Genomic DNA, 15,909 nt, shown 5'->3' on the forward strand with positions numbered 1-15,909 from the left:
TAGTATGGTTTACATTTTGAAAGGTGATTATAATGTCTGAATTTTGCTTTTAAACAATACAGGGAAAGGGGAAGGGCCTGATGATACAGATGAAACAAGACTGGCCCCGAGTTAACAAGATCCTACTGTATAGCACAGGGAACTATATTCAGTATCCTGTGATAAACCATAATGGAAGAGAATATAAAAAAAGAATGTATGTATATATATAACTGGGTAACTTTGCTGTACATCAGAGATTAACTCAACATTGTAAATCAACTATACTTCAGTTAAAAAACAAAAACAAAACAGGGACTTCCCTGGTGGTCCAGTGGCTAAGACTGTGGACTCCCAATGCAGGGGGCCCAGCTTCGATCCCTGGTCAGGGAACTAGATCCTGCATGCAGCAGCTAAGAGCTGGTGCAGCCAAATACATAGATTTTTAAAAACCCACACTGGCCCAAGTTTGGAGACCGTTGAAGCTGGGTGATCAGTAAAAACAAAGGGATCCCTTATATTTGGCCTATCTTTATCTATGTTTGGCATTTGTCATAATTGAGATAATTAAATGAAAGGTCATTCTGAGTGGAAGGAGGGGCTGTAGTGGAAATGGAGGCCAACGTGGAGTCTCTTGCACTAGTTCAGGAAAGAGACAGCTGTGGCTTTGGCCAAGGTGGTGCTCGTGGGGAGGATGAATGGAGAGGACTGAGAAGCTCACTTGAGAGGTTACTGTCGAATGGCCTGCCTGCAGGCGGGGGTGAGAGGAAACTTTGGGTTTTTAGCATAAGCAACCAGACAAATGGTGGTACCAATTTTTGAGATAGGAGAGGTGGAGAGGAACAAGTTCTGGGCAGAAGTAGAGTTCTGACTTTGGACACGTTGAGTCTGAAGTCTGTTAGACACTAATGGCAAATGGGTACTTGAATGGTGCCGAGGGAAGAGGGTGGGCCTGGAGTGTCGGGAGAATCAGCTGCCTGGCTGAGCGTCTCCCCTGCCACCTCACTGCTCCGCTCTCTCCCTGTCTCCCCCACAGGGTCCTGGCTGTCACGCTGAAATGAACCCCCAGCTCTCCTCCGTCTGCCATGGCCACCCTTAACCTGTCCTCTGTCACTGGCACCACCCCCTCCCCTGGGCATGATGCCCCGTCCCTGCCTCCGGACACCTCCTCCCCCAGCACCCCTTCTGATCCTGTCACCAAAGATCCCCCTGATGCCCCCTCCCCCTCTGAGAGCATGAGGTCCTCAGAGGCAGGGGGGCAGTCCCTGGAGTCAGGCTGTGGCCTCGTCCCACCAAAGGAGACAGGGGAGCCCCAGGAGGAGCCTGGCCGTGGTGGCTTCCCACCAAAGGACCTGGGGGTGGACGAGGCCAAGGAGCAGAAGGAGGAGGAGGGAGGGCTCCCTCCTGTGGACCTGAGTGACCACTTACTCTTCACAGCTGGAGGTGAGGCCTGTCTAGTGGCCAGGCTGTTCCCAGCAGGTGACAGTGAGCTCCCATTACCAAAGGGCTTCCCCCAGGGTGAGGCAGGCGTCAAGCAAGAGTCCAGCCTGCCCCTCCTTGCCCACCCGCCCCCTGTTCACCTCACTGCCCTTCACGTCCAACATGGCTTTGACCCAGTCCAAGGCTTTAGCTCTTCTGACCAAATTCTGTCCCACGATACCTCAGCGCCATCTCCGGCCACCTGTGAGGGAAGGGACGGAGCCTTCTGGAGCTACCAGCTGGCTCCAAACCCACCCGGAGATCCCAAAGATGGCCCCACGGGGAGCAGGGGAGGAGACCCCAGGGCGCTCTTCTGGCTCTGCCTCCTATGCCGCCTGGGCTTCAGCAGGCCTCAGGCCTTTGTGGGTCACACACGGTCTCACGGGGTGAAGCTAACCGCTGCTCAACACCAGGGCCTGCTGGGCAACCCAGCCGTGCTCCAGGATGGGGACGAGGCCTGCATGGCCCTGCTGAGCTTCCTGGAACCAAAACCACCTGCTCGCCCTTTAGAGAGACCCCTTAACAGCAGCACCGTGAACGCGGAAGCCAGTGCAGCCCAGACCAAGCACGGGCCCCCTGCGGCGGAAGCCCAGGCCCCCGTCCCGCCCGTGGAAGCAGTCATGGCCCTTAGCCCACCCTCCCCCCAGACCACTCCAGCCACCTGGGACCCCAGCCCAACCCAAGCCAAAGATTCGCCAACACTGGCAGGCGAGGCGGGGCCAGACTGGCTCCCCGAGGGGCACGAGGAAGATGGCGGGCTCTGCCCCCCACTCAACCAAAGCTCACCCGCCTCCAAGGAGGGGGGCACTCTCCCTGCCCTGGGGGGCTCCCCTGAAGACCCTGGCGACCCGGTCCAGCCCTATCGCCTGGCCGATGACTACAGCCTGGCCCCATCAGCCTTCCAGGGCCTCAGCCTGTCCAACCATATGTCTCTGCTGCACTCACGCAACTCCTGCAAGACGCTCAAGTGTCCCAAGTGCAACTGGCACTACAAGTACCAGCAGACCCTGGACGTGCACATGCGGGAGAAGCACCCTGAGAGCAACAGTCACTGCAGCTACTGTAGTGCCGGGGGCGCGCACCCCCGCCTCGCCCGGGGAGAGAGCTACAACTGCGGCTACAAGCCCTACCGCTGCGAGGCCTGCAACTACTCCACCACCACCAAGGGCAACCTCAGCATCCACATGCAGTCCGACAAGCACCTGGCCAACCTGCAGGGCTTCCAGGCCGGGCCCGCGGGCCAGGGGAGCCCCCAGGAAGCCACGGTCCTGCCCCCTGCAGGGGACAAAGAGCCCAAGACCAAGTCATCCTGGCAGTGCAAGGTGTGCAGCTACGAGACCAACATCTCCCGCAACCTGCGCATCCACATGACCTCTGAGAAGCACCTGCAGAACGTCCTCATGCTCCACCAGGGGCTGCCGCTGGGCCTGCCGCCCGGGCTGGTGGGGCCCAGCCCCCCGCCCCAGGCGGGGGCTGCCCCTGCCACCCCCCCTGACCTCTTTCAGTACTTTGGACCGCAGGCCCTAGGGCAGCCTCAGGCTCCTTTGCCTGGCCCCGGGCTGAGGCCAGACAAGCCCCTGGAAGCCCAGCTGCTTCTCAATGGCTTCCACCACCTCGGAGCGCCTGCCCGCAAGTTCCCCGCACCTGGTAAGCTCCCTGGGTGCTCTCCTCTTTTCCCTTCCCCAGGGCCAAACCTGGTTCCCTGCTTTCTCCCGAGGGCCAGCACCCCCGCCCTTGGGTAATGCTAGCTCCCTCAGCCCCCACCCCTCCATTGCCACACAGCAAGCCCATCCTGCCCCATTCTTTCCCGGGGTCACTAACCTGTCTCTGTTTCCTAGCCCCTGGAAGCCCTTCCCCAGACACCCACCTGCCTCAAAGTCAGCTCCTGGGAGCCTTGTCTGAAGGGCTGCCCACCTCGCCGCCCCCAGACGACAGCCCGTCCCTGAAGGTGTTCCGCTGCCTGGTGTGCCAGGCCTTCAGCACAGACAGCCTGGAGCTGCTGCTCTACCACTGCAGCATGGGCCGGAGCCTCCCGGAGGCCGAGTGGAAGGAGGTGGCCGGTGACACCCACCGCTGCAAGCTCTGCTGCTATGGCACCCAGCTCAAGGCCAACTTCCAGCTCCACCTCAAGACCGACAAACATGCTCAGAAGTACCAGCTGGCAGCCCACCTGAGGGAGGGGGGTGGGGCCGTGGGCACCCCCTCCCCAGTGCCTCTGGGAGATGGGGCTCCTTATGGCTCTGTCCCCACCTTGCACCTGCGCTGCAACATCTGTGACTTTGAGTCCAACAGCAAGGAGAAGATGCGGCTGCATGCCCGGGGGGCGGCCCATGAAGAGAACAGCCAGATCTATAAGGTGAGAGTGGGGCAGGAGGTCTGGAATCTGAAGGACACTGCGCAGAGCCTGGGGGAGAGAGAGAGGAGGAAAAGGGGACTGGGATGGAGTGAGGAGATGCAGAGTGAGAAAGTGATGCAAAAACCCAGGGGAGCGGAATTGGAGAAAGAAGGCCCGGGCACCAGGATAAAAGCTATTTGCAGTCAGATGTGGAGAAAGAGAACAAGGATGGTGGATTCTGACCAGGTGACTCCAGTACTTTATTCAGCTTTTCTGGTGTTTGGGACTAGGGGGGAGGTTCTCGTTGTCTGCTCAGTCCATCTCGTCACCAGAAGTTCAAGAAGACAGAACCGATTCTATTCGTACACTAGGAGGAAATCCAGGATTGGTGGGAGGAAGAAAGGGAGGCAGGGGAGCAAAAGCAGTCACACTAAGGTGGCCAAAGGAAAGAAAAGGGCTCAAGAGGGAGGAAGGGACGTGGGGGTGCTGCTGCTGGTCAGGCTCCCCTGGGGGAAGCAGAGGAGCCCCCTGGAATCGGGGGTGTCCGTCCCTCTGGGCCTGAGCAGCCTCTTTCCATGCTTTCAGTTTCTGCTGGAGATGGAGGGGACCGCAACCGCGGGGCCGGAACTGGGGCTGTTCCGCTGCCTGCTGTGCGCCTGGGAGACGCCCTCCCGCCTTGCGGTGCTACAGCACCTGCGGGCACCTGCCCACCGAGACGCCCAGGCCCAGCGGCGCCTGCAGCTGCTACAGAGCGGCCCTGCGGCTGATGAGGGGCTCCCGGCTCTTCAGAGCATCCTGAGCTTCAGCCATGGGCAGCTCCGGCCTCACGGTGAGGAAGAGGGGACAGGAAAGGAAGGGAAGGGAGGCCTGGGCGGGAGCGGGGGGCCCAGGAGAGAGTGGCGCAGGGATGAGAAGCGGGTCTGTGTGCAGTCCAGAGCAAGTGGAAAGGTGCCGTGAAGGGTGCTGAACTGGCTTTCAGGGACACTGGGGCAGCCAAGGGAAGTGGGGACAAGAGGCTACTGGAGGAGAAGGAAGAGAAGAGCAGAGATTTTGTGGAGTGGAGAAATAGAGCAGGGAGGGAGGTGAGAAGGAACCACCCAGTGAGTCTGAGTAATGACCGGTGTGCTGGCTGGGGGTTTTGGGGTGGGGTGGCAGGAGCTGGTTAGGAAGGAGAAGGGAGAACAGAAAAACAATAGACAGCTTTGGGCTGGGCCAGGACTTGTCAGAGGAGGTGGGAGCCGGGGGCATGGCCCGAAGGCAGCAGGATGGGATGCTCTTGATGAGCTCCCCAGCCTCTTCCTGTCTCTGAGGAGCTCTTCAGCCCCAAGGCTGGGCTTAGGGCCCCCCTTAGGCAGCTGAGGTTGTACCAGAGAGACTGGGAACAGCCTTCTAGGTACCACTGATCCAGGGAGTGCAGAAGAGCCTGAAAGGGACTATGAGACGTGGGCACAGGCATCCGGGCTTTGCAGGGGCCGGTGGTGGGTGAGGGTGAGGGCACAGGCAGCAAGAACCAGGAACAGGCAGCATTGACTGGTGCTAATTGAATTGCCAATACACTGGCTGGAGTTAAGTGCCGGAGGGGCCCAGATCAATAGCTAACGATTCTGGCGCAGGGCTGAATGGAGTTAAGGAACTTTAACACTTTAATTAGGCCGCCACTGAAAATAAATTCCTACACATCTGTCAATTCTTGCTTGAGTGGTAATCTCCTTTCCCAGCCAGACCTGCCGCCTCCTACTCACCGCAGCTGCTTCCCTTCAACCTCACCTCCCCACTTTGGTGCCTCTCACTACATTTCTGGGCTCCCTTGCTTCCAGGATCAGTCAAGACACGGAGCTGAGTTTGGTCTTGTTCCTGTCTACTGCTGGGCTTGTTCCCTCATCTTTTAAGTGTCGGGTCTAGACTCACAAAGACTTCTTGGGCCCTGCAGAAGGAAATGGCAATCCACTCCAGTATTCTTACCTGGGAAATCCCATGGACAGAGGAGTCTGGCAATCAAGTTCAAGGGGTCGCAAAACAATAGGCTACAACTTAGGGACTAAAACAACAGTAACCAGTCCTAACACTGTAATTTTGCCCCTCAGACTCTTTATTTCTTTTCGGCAGTTTTTTTGTCTTCTGCCTACTGATTTATCTACCCATCTTCTCCTTCATTGCCTGGCTGCTTGTCCTGCTTCCTCTGCCCTTTTCCTTCCCTTCTGTAGTGCTTCATCCTTTTAAATTGACTCTCCCTTCATCCTACACAGGGAAGACTCCTGTCACCCTCTTAGCTGGGCCACCCACCCCTGAGAAAGATGCCCAGAATAAGACAGAACAGTTGGGTGAGTTGCTCATCTGGCCCATTTTTCCTCCATCCCTTGTCCTCCTCACCACCACCACCCCCCACCCCCACCCCACAATTCTCATACATTCTGAGGTGCTCATGGAACCTCTCGGTAATCCAGACACCCAGCAAGGCCTCCTGTGCTGAAGGAGCTACCATGATCAAAAGGGAAGGGAGGCGGAGCCACAGAGAGCTGGGTGCTTCCGCCCTCTGGCCATCCCGCCAGCCTGGGGTCAGCCCTGCCAAGCCCAGCTCCCTGCACGAGTGCAGTTCTGTAGTTTTCCGCTCTTCCTCCCTTTCTCCAGGGCCCACCCTCTACCTTGCAAGCCCTGCGCTACAAATCAGACCATCTTAAGGGCCCGGGGTCTGTGAAAGGAAGAGGGAGGGCTGTCACAGTCTCTGAGTCTCTCTTTTCATCTTCAGTTTCTGAAGAGGCAGAGAACAAGACTGGCCCTCCTGGAGACAGTACCAGCCAGACCACGGTCAGAACTGGGGTAACGGGGAAGAGCTGGGGGGGCTCTGATCTACTGAGATCTGCTCACACTCTAAAGGCTGAACTGTAGATCTTTACAGACAAGGGACTTCAGACCGAAGGTAGACTTAATTCTGTCATGCTTGTGGCTCATGTCACTCTGAATACAATTCCGCACCCAGGTCTGGTTACAGATGTGAGCACAGTTGACCCTGAGGGGTGGAGCACAAGGGAGGTAACAAACAGGAAGCGATGGTGGGAATTTGAGGGAAAGGTGACGAAAGAAACTCTATTGAGGGGAGGAAAGGCTGGAAGTAGATGGAGGGAGGGAAGAAGTAAAGAAACGAAAAGAGAAAGGCAAAACTAAAACATTAGCTGCTGCCCAGCTCTTTATTTCTGTTGGGAGCAGAAAGGTGAGGCGTGAAGTTCACCTCCTAGAGAGCCCTGGTTGGCGCTGCCCTGGCACCTCCTTCCTGGGGCAGAAACTGGCCCATTGACCCAGGTGATCCGGACAGCAAGCTCTGCCAGTCTGGATGCCTGACCTAGGCAGGGCCCAAGGGTAATTTAGGTTGACTCTGGGGGGATCCCCAGCCTCTGGTCTTGAGGTGCCACCCCCTGCCTCCCAGCTCTCCACACTGGGCCGCATACACCGTGTGTGTTATGACTGCAGACACTGCAGTTAACGGCATATGTCCTTGGCTCCCTTGCATCCTGACTTCGAGATGTCCACTCCCAGGCCTGAGTGCATTAAGCTGAGCATCTGGATACCCTTCCATTCTGGCCATTCCCTCCCTGACGTGCAGTCCTGGACCAATGGCACTGGCAACGGGAGGAAGTGAGCCGGGAAGACAGAAATGCAGGCTGGAGGTCAGGCAGTCAGGTGACAAAGGCCGAAGCAGAGGGGCCTCTCTGCCCCACCTTCTGGAGGTGTGGGCAGGAATGTGCCAGCCAAGCCAGGCCAGAATTCTTCTGGGCCACTGGGGGAGCTGTCGTGTTTGTTTACATTAAAAAGGGAAGGGGAGAGAAAGGCAGGTGGAGAAAGTGGGAGCTGCTGAGTCTCTGAGGGAGAATGAGGCGGCTTCTGAGCAGACAGGTAGGGAGCGCCAGCTCCTCAGAGAGGCAGAACGGGCAGGGAGCCTGTGGGGTCCAGGAAGTGCCAGAGGGGAGGGTGGCATTTCATGCAGCAGATACAGGCAGGGTGGGGGCAGGTAAGAAAAGAAAACTAAACCAGAGGGGTAGGGACAGGGCCCTGTGTCAGCTGGAGACCTGAGTAGGCAGCAGAGACGGAGAGAGAGGAACCAGGATGAAGGAGACCGGAGCGGAGGGCAGGCTGAGGAAGGCAGGCGAGGGCAGTTCAGCCTGGGCCTTTGTTACCGTAGGAGGGAAGCGAGAGTGGAATCAGCTTTCAGGACTGGGGCTCCTCCTCCATCAGGAGCGGGGACCTGGCCATGTCCACAAACCCCAGGGCCCAGAGGTGGTGGGGCCCCCTGTCCCTGACCCCCCACCCGTGTGCCCCCAGGCGTTCTGCTGTCCATACTGCAGCTTCCTGAGCCCGGAGTCCGAGCAGGTGAGGGCTCACGCGCTCTCCCAGCACGCGGTGCAGCCCACGTTCCGGTGCCCGCTATGCCAGGAGCAGCTGGTGGGCCGGCCTGCCCTGCACTTCCACCTCAGCCACCTCCACAACGTGGTGCCCGAGTGTGTGGAGAGGCTGCTGCTCGTGGTGAGTCCGGGGGGCGGGGGCTAGTGGCTGTGTGGCTGGGAGTGTGTGCTGAAGGAAGTGGCTCTGTGGGGATCTGACAGGAGTCGAGAGCTGGAGGCAACCTGGGGGCTGAACCTGTCTGGCAGCCTCTGCCTGCTGGTGAGGAAGCACCACTGAGGCGTGCGAGGAGCTGGCTTCCACTGCAGGCACGGCTGAGGCTGTAGGACAGCCGAGGCCGCAGCCAGGGGTTAGGTGGCAAGTTAGAGGAGCCTGGAGCTAGGCTGGGCATGACCACACGTGGAGCCGGGGGGGTCTGGAGTAGAGGGCCAGTGGGGAGAAGTCACTGACCGCTCTTCCATCTCAGGCCACAACTGTAGAGATGACCTTGATGACCAAAGTGCTGCCCGGGCCTGCTCTAAGCCCTCTAGGAGATGGCCCAGAGCCCCCCTCTCCCGCACCGGAGCCTGTGCCCAGCAGAGCACACGCTGCAGGTAAGGACTGGATGGCAGACCTCCCAAGGTGGCAGGACAGGGGACCTGGGTTCCTTGAATGAAGTAGATCTGAAGACAACTGAGGCAAGGACCATGTGTGCTGAGTCCCTTCAGTCGTGTCTGACTCTCTGTGACCCCATGGACTGTAGCCCGCCGGGCTCCTCTGTCCATGGGGATTCTCCAGGCAAGAATACTGGAGTGGGTTGCCATGCCCTCCTCCAGAGGATCTTCCCAATCCAGGGATCGAACCCACGTCTCTTATGTCTCCTGCACCAGCAGGCGGGCTCTTTACCACTAGCGCCACCTGGGAAGCCCGAAGCCAGGAGGAGTTACCCTAGATGTTAAGTGGGTGGGGTCTGACTCAGAAATGGTTCCCTTCTCACTGCGCCCCCTTCTCTCTCCCCTAGAAGGCCCTCACCTGACCCCAGAAGCCAGTCCCGATCCTCTTCCTGAGCCTCCCCCACCCTCAGTTGATGCTCCAGACAAGCCCACGGGAAGCCCTGACCAGCCCCCATCTCCAGCCCAATCTCCAGCCCAGTCTCCAGCCCCTCGTCCTGATGCCCAAGCTGAGGAAGTAGCGCCTCCACCCGCCATGGCTGAGGAGGAAGAGGGGGCTGGTGGGGAGCCCCGCCCTGCAGAGCCCGCTCCAGCTGACTCTCGACACCCTCTGACCTACCGGAAGACCACCAACTTTGCCCTGGACAAGTTCCTCGACCCTGCTCGGCCCTACAAGTGCACTGTGTGTAAGGAGTCCTTCACGCAGAAGAACATTCTCCTGGTCCATTATAACTCGGTCTCCCACCTGCACAAGATGAAGAAGGCCGCCATTGACCCCTCCGGCCCAGCACGAGAAGCTGGCGCCACGCCTGCCACCGCTGCCGCCACAGACAAGCCCTTCAAGTGCACAGTCTGCCGCGTCTCCTACAACCAGAGCTCCACCCTGGAGATCCACATGCGCTCCGTCCTGCACCAGACTCGCTCCAGGGGAGCCAAGACCGACGCCAAGGCCGAGGGGCCAGAGCGAGGCCCCGAAGAGCCCAAGGAAGGCGAGACTGAGGGGGAGGCAGGCCCTGAGAAGAAGGGCCCTGAGCCTGGCGGCTTCCTATCTGGACTGCCCTTCCTGTCCCCTCCCCCGCCTCCCCTGGACCTGCACCGATTCCCAGCCCCGCTCTTCACCCCCCCAGTCCTGCCCCCCTTTCCTCTCATGCCCGAGTCACTGCTTAAGCTCCAGCAGCAGCAGCTGCTCCTGCCTTTCTACCTCCACGACCTCAAGGTAGGGCCCAAGCTAGCACTGGCTGGGCCTGCACCCCTGCTGTCCCTGCCGGCGGCCGCCCCTCCTCCCCCACCCCCGCCTCCGAAGGCTGAGCTGGCCGAGCAAGAGTGGGAGCGGCCCCCTACGACAGAAGAGGGGGCTGAGGCAGGGCCCCCCTCTCCCCCACACCCAACACCCAACGAGGCAGCCCGCACCGCAGCCAAAGCCCTTCTAGAAAACTTCGGGTTTGAGCTGGTGATCCAGTACAACGAAGGAAAGCAGGCTGTGCCCCCACCCCCGACCCCACCCCCCCCAGAGGCCCTGGGGGGCGGGGACAAGTTGGCCTGCAGGGCCTGTGGGAAACTCTTCTCCAATATGCTTATCCTCAAGACACACGAGGAGCACGTGCACCGCCGCTTTCTGCCCTTTGAGGCCTTGAGCCGATACGCTGCTCAGTTTCGCAAGAGCTATGATAGCCTCTACCCGCCCCCTGCAGAGTCCCCCAAACCGCCCGACGGGCCCCTGGATTCCCCTGCTCCCCAACTGGGCCCACCTTTCCTGGTCCCAGAGCCTGACGCAGGGGGGGCCCGTGCCCCTGAGGAGCGAGGCCGGGCCGGAGGACGCTGGCCCCCAGAGGAGGATGAAAGCGCCAGAGGGAATCTTCCTCCCCTGGTGCCTGCAGGCCGCCGCTTCTCCAGAACCAAGTTCACAGAGTTTCAGACCCAAGCCCTGCAGTCTTTCTTTGAGACCAGCGCCTACCCCAAGGACGGCGAGGTGGAGCGGCTCGCAAGCCTCTTGGGTCTGGCTAGCCGTGTGGTGGTGGTGTGGTTCCAGAACGCCCGCCAGAAAGCTCGTAAAAATGCCAGTGATGGTGGGCCTGCACCCAGTGGAGGAGGCACCGGGGGAGCCTCCGGCTGCAGGCGCTGCCACGCCACCTTCTCCTGTGTTTTTGACTTGGTGCGGCACCTCAAGAAATGCTATGACGACCAGCCTGCTGACGAGGAGGAGGAAGAGGTAGAGAGAGGGGAAGAGGAGGAAGAGGCAGAAGATGTCGCAGAGGAGGAACAGGGCCCAGAGCCCCCAGCAGGGCCTGAGGGCCCACCACCAGAACCCTCAGACAGGGAGGAGCTGGGCCAGGCAGAGGCCACAAGGCCAGAGGGCAGAGAGCCCGAAGGCAGGGCCCCCCCCTCGCCTTCCCCAGTCCACTCCTGTGACCAGTGCGCCCTGTCTTTCCCCAACCAGGACCTCCTGGCCAACCACCGCCGGCTCCACTTCCTGCCACCTGTGCAGCCCAGCGCTGCCCCCCACCTCCTAGACCTGCCCACGCTGGTGTTTGGGGAGCGAAACCCCCTGGTGGCAGGCACTCCGCCAGTGCCAGGGCCACCCCTCAAACGGAAGCACGAGGACGGTAGCCTGTCCCCCACGGGCAGTGAAGCGGGGGTGGGTGGGGAGGGCGAGCCCCCCAGGGATAAGCGCCTGCGCACCACCATCCTGCCCGAGCAGCTGGAGATCCTGTACCGCTGGTACATGCAGGACTCCAACCCCACACGCAAGATGCTCGACTGCATCTCCGAGGAGGTGGGGCTCAAGAAGCGCGTGGTGCAGGTCTGGTTCCAGAACACCAGGGCGCGGGAGCGCAAGGGCCAGTTTCGCAGCACCCCTGGGGGAGTGCCCAGTCCGGCAGTCAAGCCCCCTGCCACACCCAGCCCTGCACCCTTCCCCAAGTTCAGCCTCTTGCTGGGCAAGGCAGACGACGGGGCTGGGAGGGAGGCCCCTAAGAGGGATGCGCCTGCTCTTCCCTATGCCACGGTCACCCCGGCTGCCGGGCCCCTGCCTTTCCTGCCACCTGGGAAAGAGGCCCCCGCTCTGACACCAGAGCCACCTCTACCTCTCCCAGCTCCCCCTCCACCCTGTGAGGACGAGGGCCCGGAGGAGCCATCAAAAGCTTCTCCAGAGAGTGAGGCCTGCAGTCCATCAGCAGGAGATTTAAGTGATTCGTCAGCTTCCAGTCTGGCCGAACCAGAGTCCCCTGGGGCTGGAGGGACCAGTGGGGGCCCAGGAGGTGGGGGTGGAGTTCCAGATGGGATGGGGCAGCGGCGCTATAGGACCCAGATGAGCAGCCTGCAGCTGAAGATCATGAAAGCCTGCTATGAGGCCTACCGCACCCCAACCATGCAGGAGTGCGAGGTGCTGGGCGAGGAGATCGGGCTGCCCAAGAGAGTCATCCAGGTCTGGTTCCAGAATGCTCGCGCCAAGGAGAAGAAGGCCAAGCTCCAAGGGGCAGCAGTTGGTGGGGCTGGGGGCAGCAGTGAGAGCCCCTTGGCAGCCCAGCGCACTGACTGCCCCTACTGTGACGTCAAATATGACTTCTATGTCTCCTGCCGAGGCCATCTCTTTTCCCGCCAGCACCTGGCCAAGCTTAAGGAGGCAGTCCGAGCCCAGCTGAAGAGTGAAAGCAAGTGTTACGACTTGGCACCGGCACCTGAGGCACCCCCGGCTCCCAAGGCTCCACCCACCACTGCACCTGCCTCTGTGCCCCTCGGGGCTGCCCCGGCCCTGCCTCGCCTGGCCCCGGTCCTCTTGTCTGGCCCAGCTCTGGCCCAGCCCCCACTGGGCAGCCTAGCTCCTTTCAGTTCAGGTGAGTGAGAGCTTGGGAGGAGCTGGGCTTCAGAGGGCATCTCCCTCTAATGGGGTGTCCTTCCTGTTCCTTCCTGACTCCTCTGCCTCCAGTCTCCTCCTGGGCCTCCCTGTGTTTCCTACTGGTGCGGGAGGGAAGGGAGCATGGAGGCTAGGTGGTGGAAGGCCTGAGTGCAGGAGGTCGTCTCCAGCAGGCAGGATGGTGGTGCCGGGAGGTGGCTGATCGACACTCTTCATCTTCCTAGGCCCTGCAGCCTCCTCAGGCCTCCTTGGCCTCGCCACTTCGGTCCTACCTGCTACCACAGTGGTCCAGACCGCTGGCCCAGGCTGCCCTTTACCTCAGAGACCAGTTCCTGACCAAACCAAGCCCTCTCCAGCAGGCACCACTGACTCTGCCCCGGGCCCACCCCCTGAACCCTCTGGGGACAAGGTCTCTGGTGAGCGAAAGCCAGTCGCAGCCCCCACCAACTCCTCCACTGACGCCCTCAAGAACCTCAAAGCATTGAAGGCTACTGTTCCAGCCCTGTTGGGGGGCCAGTTCCTGCCCTTCCCATTGCCTCCTGCAGGGGGTGCCACACCGCCAGCGGTCTTTGGCCCCCAGCTGCCGGGAGCCTACTTCCAGCAGCTCTATGGCATGAAAAAGGGGCTGTTCCCCATGAACCCGGTGATACCTCAGACCCTCATCGGACTGCTCCCCAACGCCCTCCTCCAGCCACCGCCCCAGACCCCTGAGCCCACAGCCACAGCACCTCCGAAGCCACCCGAACTGCCTGCTCCCAGGGAGGGGGAGGCTGGGGAGGCCGATGAGCTGCTGACGGGCAGCCCTGGCATCTCCACCGTGGATGTGACCCACCGCTACCTGTGCCGCCAGTGCAAGATGGCGTTTGATGGGGAGGCCCCGGCCACTGCTCACCAGAGATCCTTCTGCTTCTTTGGGCGGGGCTCTGGGGGCTCCGTGCCCCCGCCGCTGCGGGTGCCCGTCTGTACCTACCACTGCCTGGCATGTGAGGTGCTGCTGAGCGGGCGAGAGGCCCTAGCCTCGCACCTGCGTTCCTCGGCCCACAGGCGCAAGGCGGCCCCGCCCCCGGGGGGCCCACCTGGCACGGCCACCAACGCTGCCACTGCCGCCACGGCTGCGGTGGCTTTTGCCAAAGAGGAAGCAAGATTACCTCACACGGACTCCAACCCCAAAACGACTACTACCTCTACGCTTCTAGCTTTATAAACAGATAAACCAAGATGTGGGGGAAGGGAGGGCCTTAGGTCTCCTCTTACTCCAAGGGGTGTGTGGGGAGCGCAAATTCTTCACCCCCGGCCCCGCCCACCTCACGGGAATCTCAGTTCCCACCCCCAGTGGGCTTCACACCTCACCTCCAGCAGAATCCTGCCTCCTCCCCCACCCCCAACGACATGCCGACCCTTCGCAAATTCTTGCCCCTTGGTCTCCATGGGCACACACACCCATCTTCCCATCTTGATTATCCATTAACATCCGCCTGCCCACCAGGCACAATCTCTCCTTGGTTTCATCTTCCTCTTTCCTACTGAATTCCCAGTCACCCCTCCAACTCCTATAACCATGCTGTTCCACTGACTGAGAAAACGCCAAAAGAAAAAAAAAGAAGAAAGGAAAACAAGAAAACCCAAGACAAAGAAGGGGGAAGGAAAATAAACTTTGCCATTTCCCCTTCTTTTTCCTACCCCCCTTGGCCAGAGTACCATACGGCTCACAAACTCTTCCCAAATACTCAGCTGGCTCCCAAGGCTGAAGCCTGAGATGGGCAGGGAGCCCACGAAACTCTAACCAAACTGGAGGTGAGCAGGGAGAGGTGCTCCGGCTCACTCTCCTCACAGCCCGCCCGCCTCACAGGACAGGGGAGCCCCTGCGGCCTGGACTTTAGGCGAAGCCGCCACCAGGAACCCTTCTGCCAACCCCCACCCTGCACCCTGGGAACTGCAGTTAACTTATTCTCAAAGGCTTTAAACACAGAGATCCTCTCAGCAGCCGTGGGCCTGCCCCTTGTCCCAGCCCTGCCACGTGGGGATCCAGCCTCTGGGACCGGCGCCCACCAACGGCAAATCCAAAGTTCTTTTGAAAAAAACTGAAACACACACACAACCAAAAAAAAAAAAAGAGAGTACGAACTCTCGTGTGGGAGAGATGGAGAGACCAGACCAGAGGAATGAACTAATGACAAACTTGGAAAACAGAAAAAAAAAAAAGCCTGAAAACTCTCCCATCAAACAAGTGTTTTTTTTTCCTGTTTGTGTCACTCCCCACCCCACCCCATTTTAAGGGTTTCTTTGAACCACCTTGTCTCTGGAAGATCAACGGCTTTAGTCCTTGCTTGGGTACAGCAGTCCTGGAGACTGTGCCCAGCCACAAGCTGGTATTGGGGAAAAGGTTGAAGGTTTAACCTTTAACCACCTTTACCTGGAAGCTGGGAGAGACCCATCCTTGCCCCTGAACTGAGTATTTTCTCAGGACAGGTAACATCCCCTCATTCTCAGCTGTGGGTTAGAAAAGTCAGTGTCACTGAAAGTGGGTTGGCCATCTCAGGAGGAAAGGGGTGGGCTGGACTGGGCAGTCAGGTTTCTGAATCTTTCATGTAGTTGCCTCCATCTACTCATTCACTTCTTTCACAAAACTCTTCTGTTCCCTTCCTGGTGTCCCCTTCACATTTCTGGCACTTCTTGAACTTTTTTGTTTGTGGGGACCCTTCCTCCCCATCTGTGTTCTTAACCCCCCAACCCTATCCTCTGCCCTGGCTTCCAGCTTCCTCCAGCCACATCTACCTCGTCCAGGAACCAGCAGCTTCTGGAGGTACCCCCCAAAAGAGGTGCTCCCTATGAGGCTGATAGGGCCTAGAGCTGATGACATCCAAGGAGCTGGGTAGGCAAGGAGATGACTGAAGCCCAAGGTCAATCTTTGATAGGATGAGATCCCCCAGGGAACCAACAGATGAGGAATCAGCTAGAAGAAGGGTTTAACCTTTAACCACCTTTAAGCTCGTTTTTCTGTAAGAATCCAGTGGTAACTGGCAACCTCAAAGCCTACCTGCAGTGGCACTGGGTGGAAAAGCAGGTATTTTAGCAGAGAAAAGCCTGAAGAAACTTTCCAGTCCTCCAGATGGCTTCTCCTCCAACCCTTGCCCCTAAGACCTCCCCTTTCTAGGTGGTTTCCTTCCACATGCTCTCTTCAGGCTGCTTCTGCTACCATTATCCATTTCATACACACACGC

General features: G+C 59.5%; 1 protein-coding gene across 1 annotated transcript; it reads left to right on the top strand.

The window, feature by feature from the left end:
• Positions 1-1,055: 1,055 nt before the first annotated feature.
• On the top strand, positions 1,056-14,268 carry ZFHX2 (zinc finger homeobox 2). The gene is made up of 9 exons (XM_052646573.1): positions 1,056-3,105; positions 3,297-3,814; positions 4,379-4,622; positions 6,040-6,114; positions 6,540-6,598; positions 8,108-8,308; positions 8,652-8,778; positions 9,186-12,668; positions 12,913-14,268. Exons 1-9 carry the CDS (start codon positions 1,065-1,067, stop codon positions 13,890-13,892), a joined length of 7,728 nt encoding a protein of 2,575 aa, XP_052502533.1. The 5' UTR covers positions 1,056-1,064; the 3' UTR covers positions 13,893-14,268.
• Positions 14,269-15,909: the final 1,641 nt, after the last annotated feature.

Source organism: Budorcas taxicolor, chromosome 10 (assembly GCF_023091745.1).
Source record: "Budorcas taxicolor isolate Tak-1 chromosome 10, Takin1.1, whole genome shotgun sequence".
NCBI classification, from domain to species: Eukaryota; Metazoa; Chordata; class Mammalia; order Artiodactyla; family Bovidae; genus Budorcas; species Budorcas taxicolor.

Coding starts and splice junctions, on each gene's coding strand:
- ZFHX2 (XM_052646573.1), top strand. CDS start 1,065: ATGGCCACCCTTAACCTGTCCTCTGTCACTGGCACCACCCCCTCCCCT. Junction 4,623..6,039: donor TGGGCAGCTCCGGCCTCACG/GTGAGGAAGAGG, acceptor CATCCTACACAG/GGAAGACTCCTGTCACCCTC. Junction 8,779..9,185: donor CAGCAGAGCACACGCTGCAG/GTAAGGACTGGA, acceptor TCTCTCCCCTAG/AAGGCCCTCACCTGACCCCA.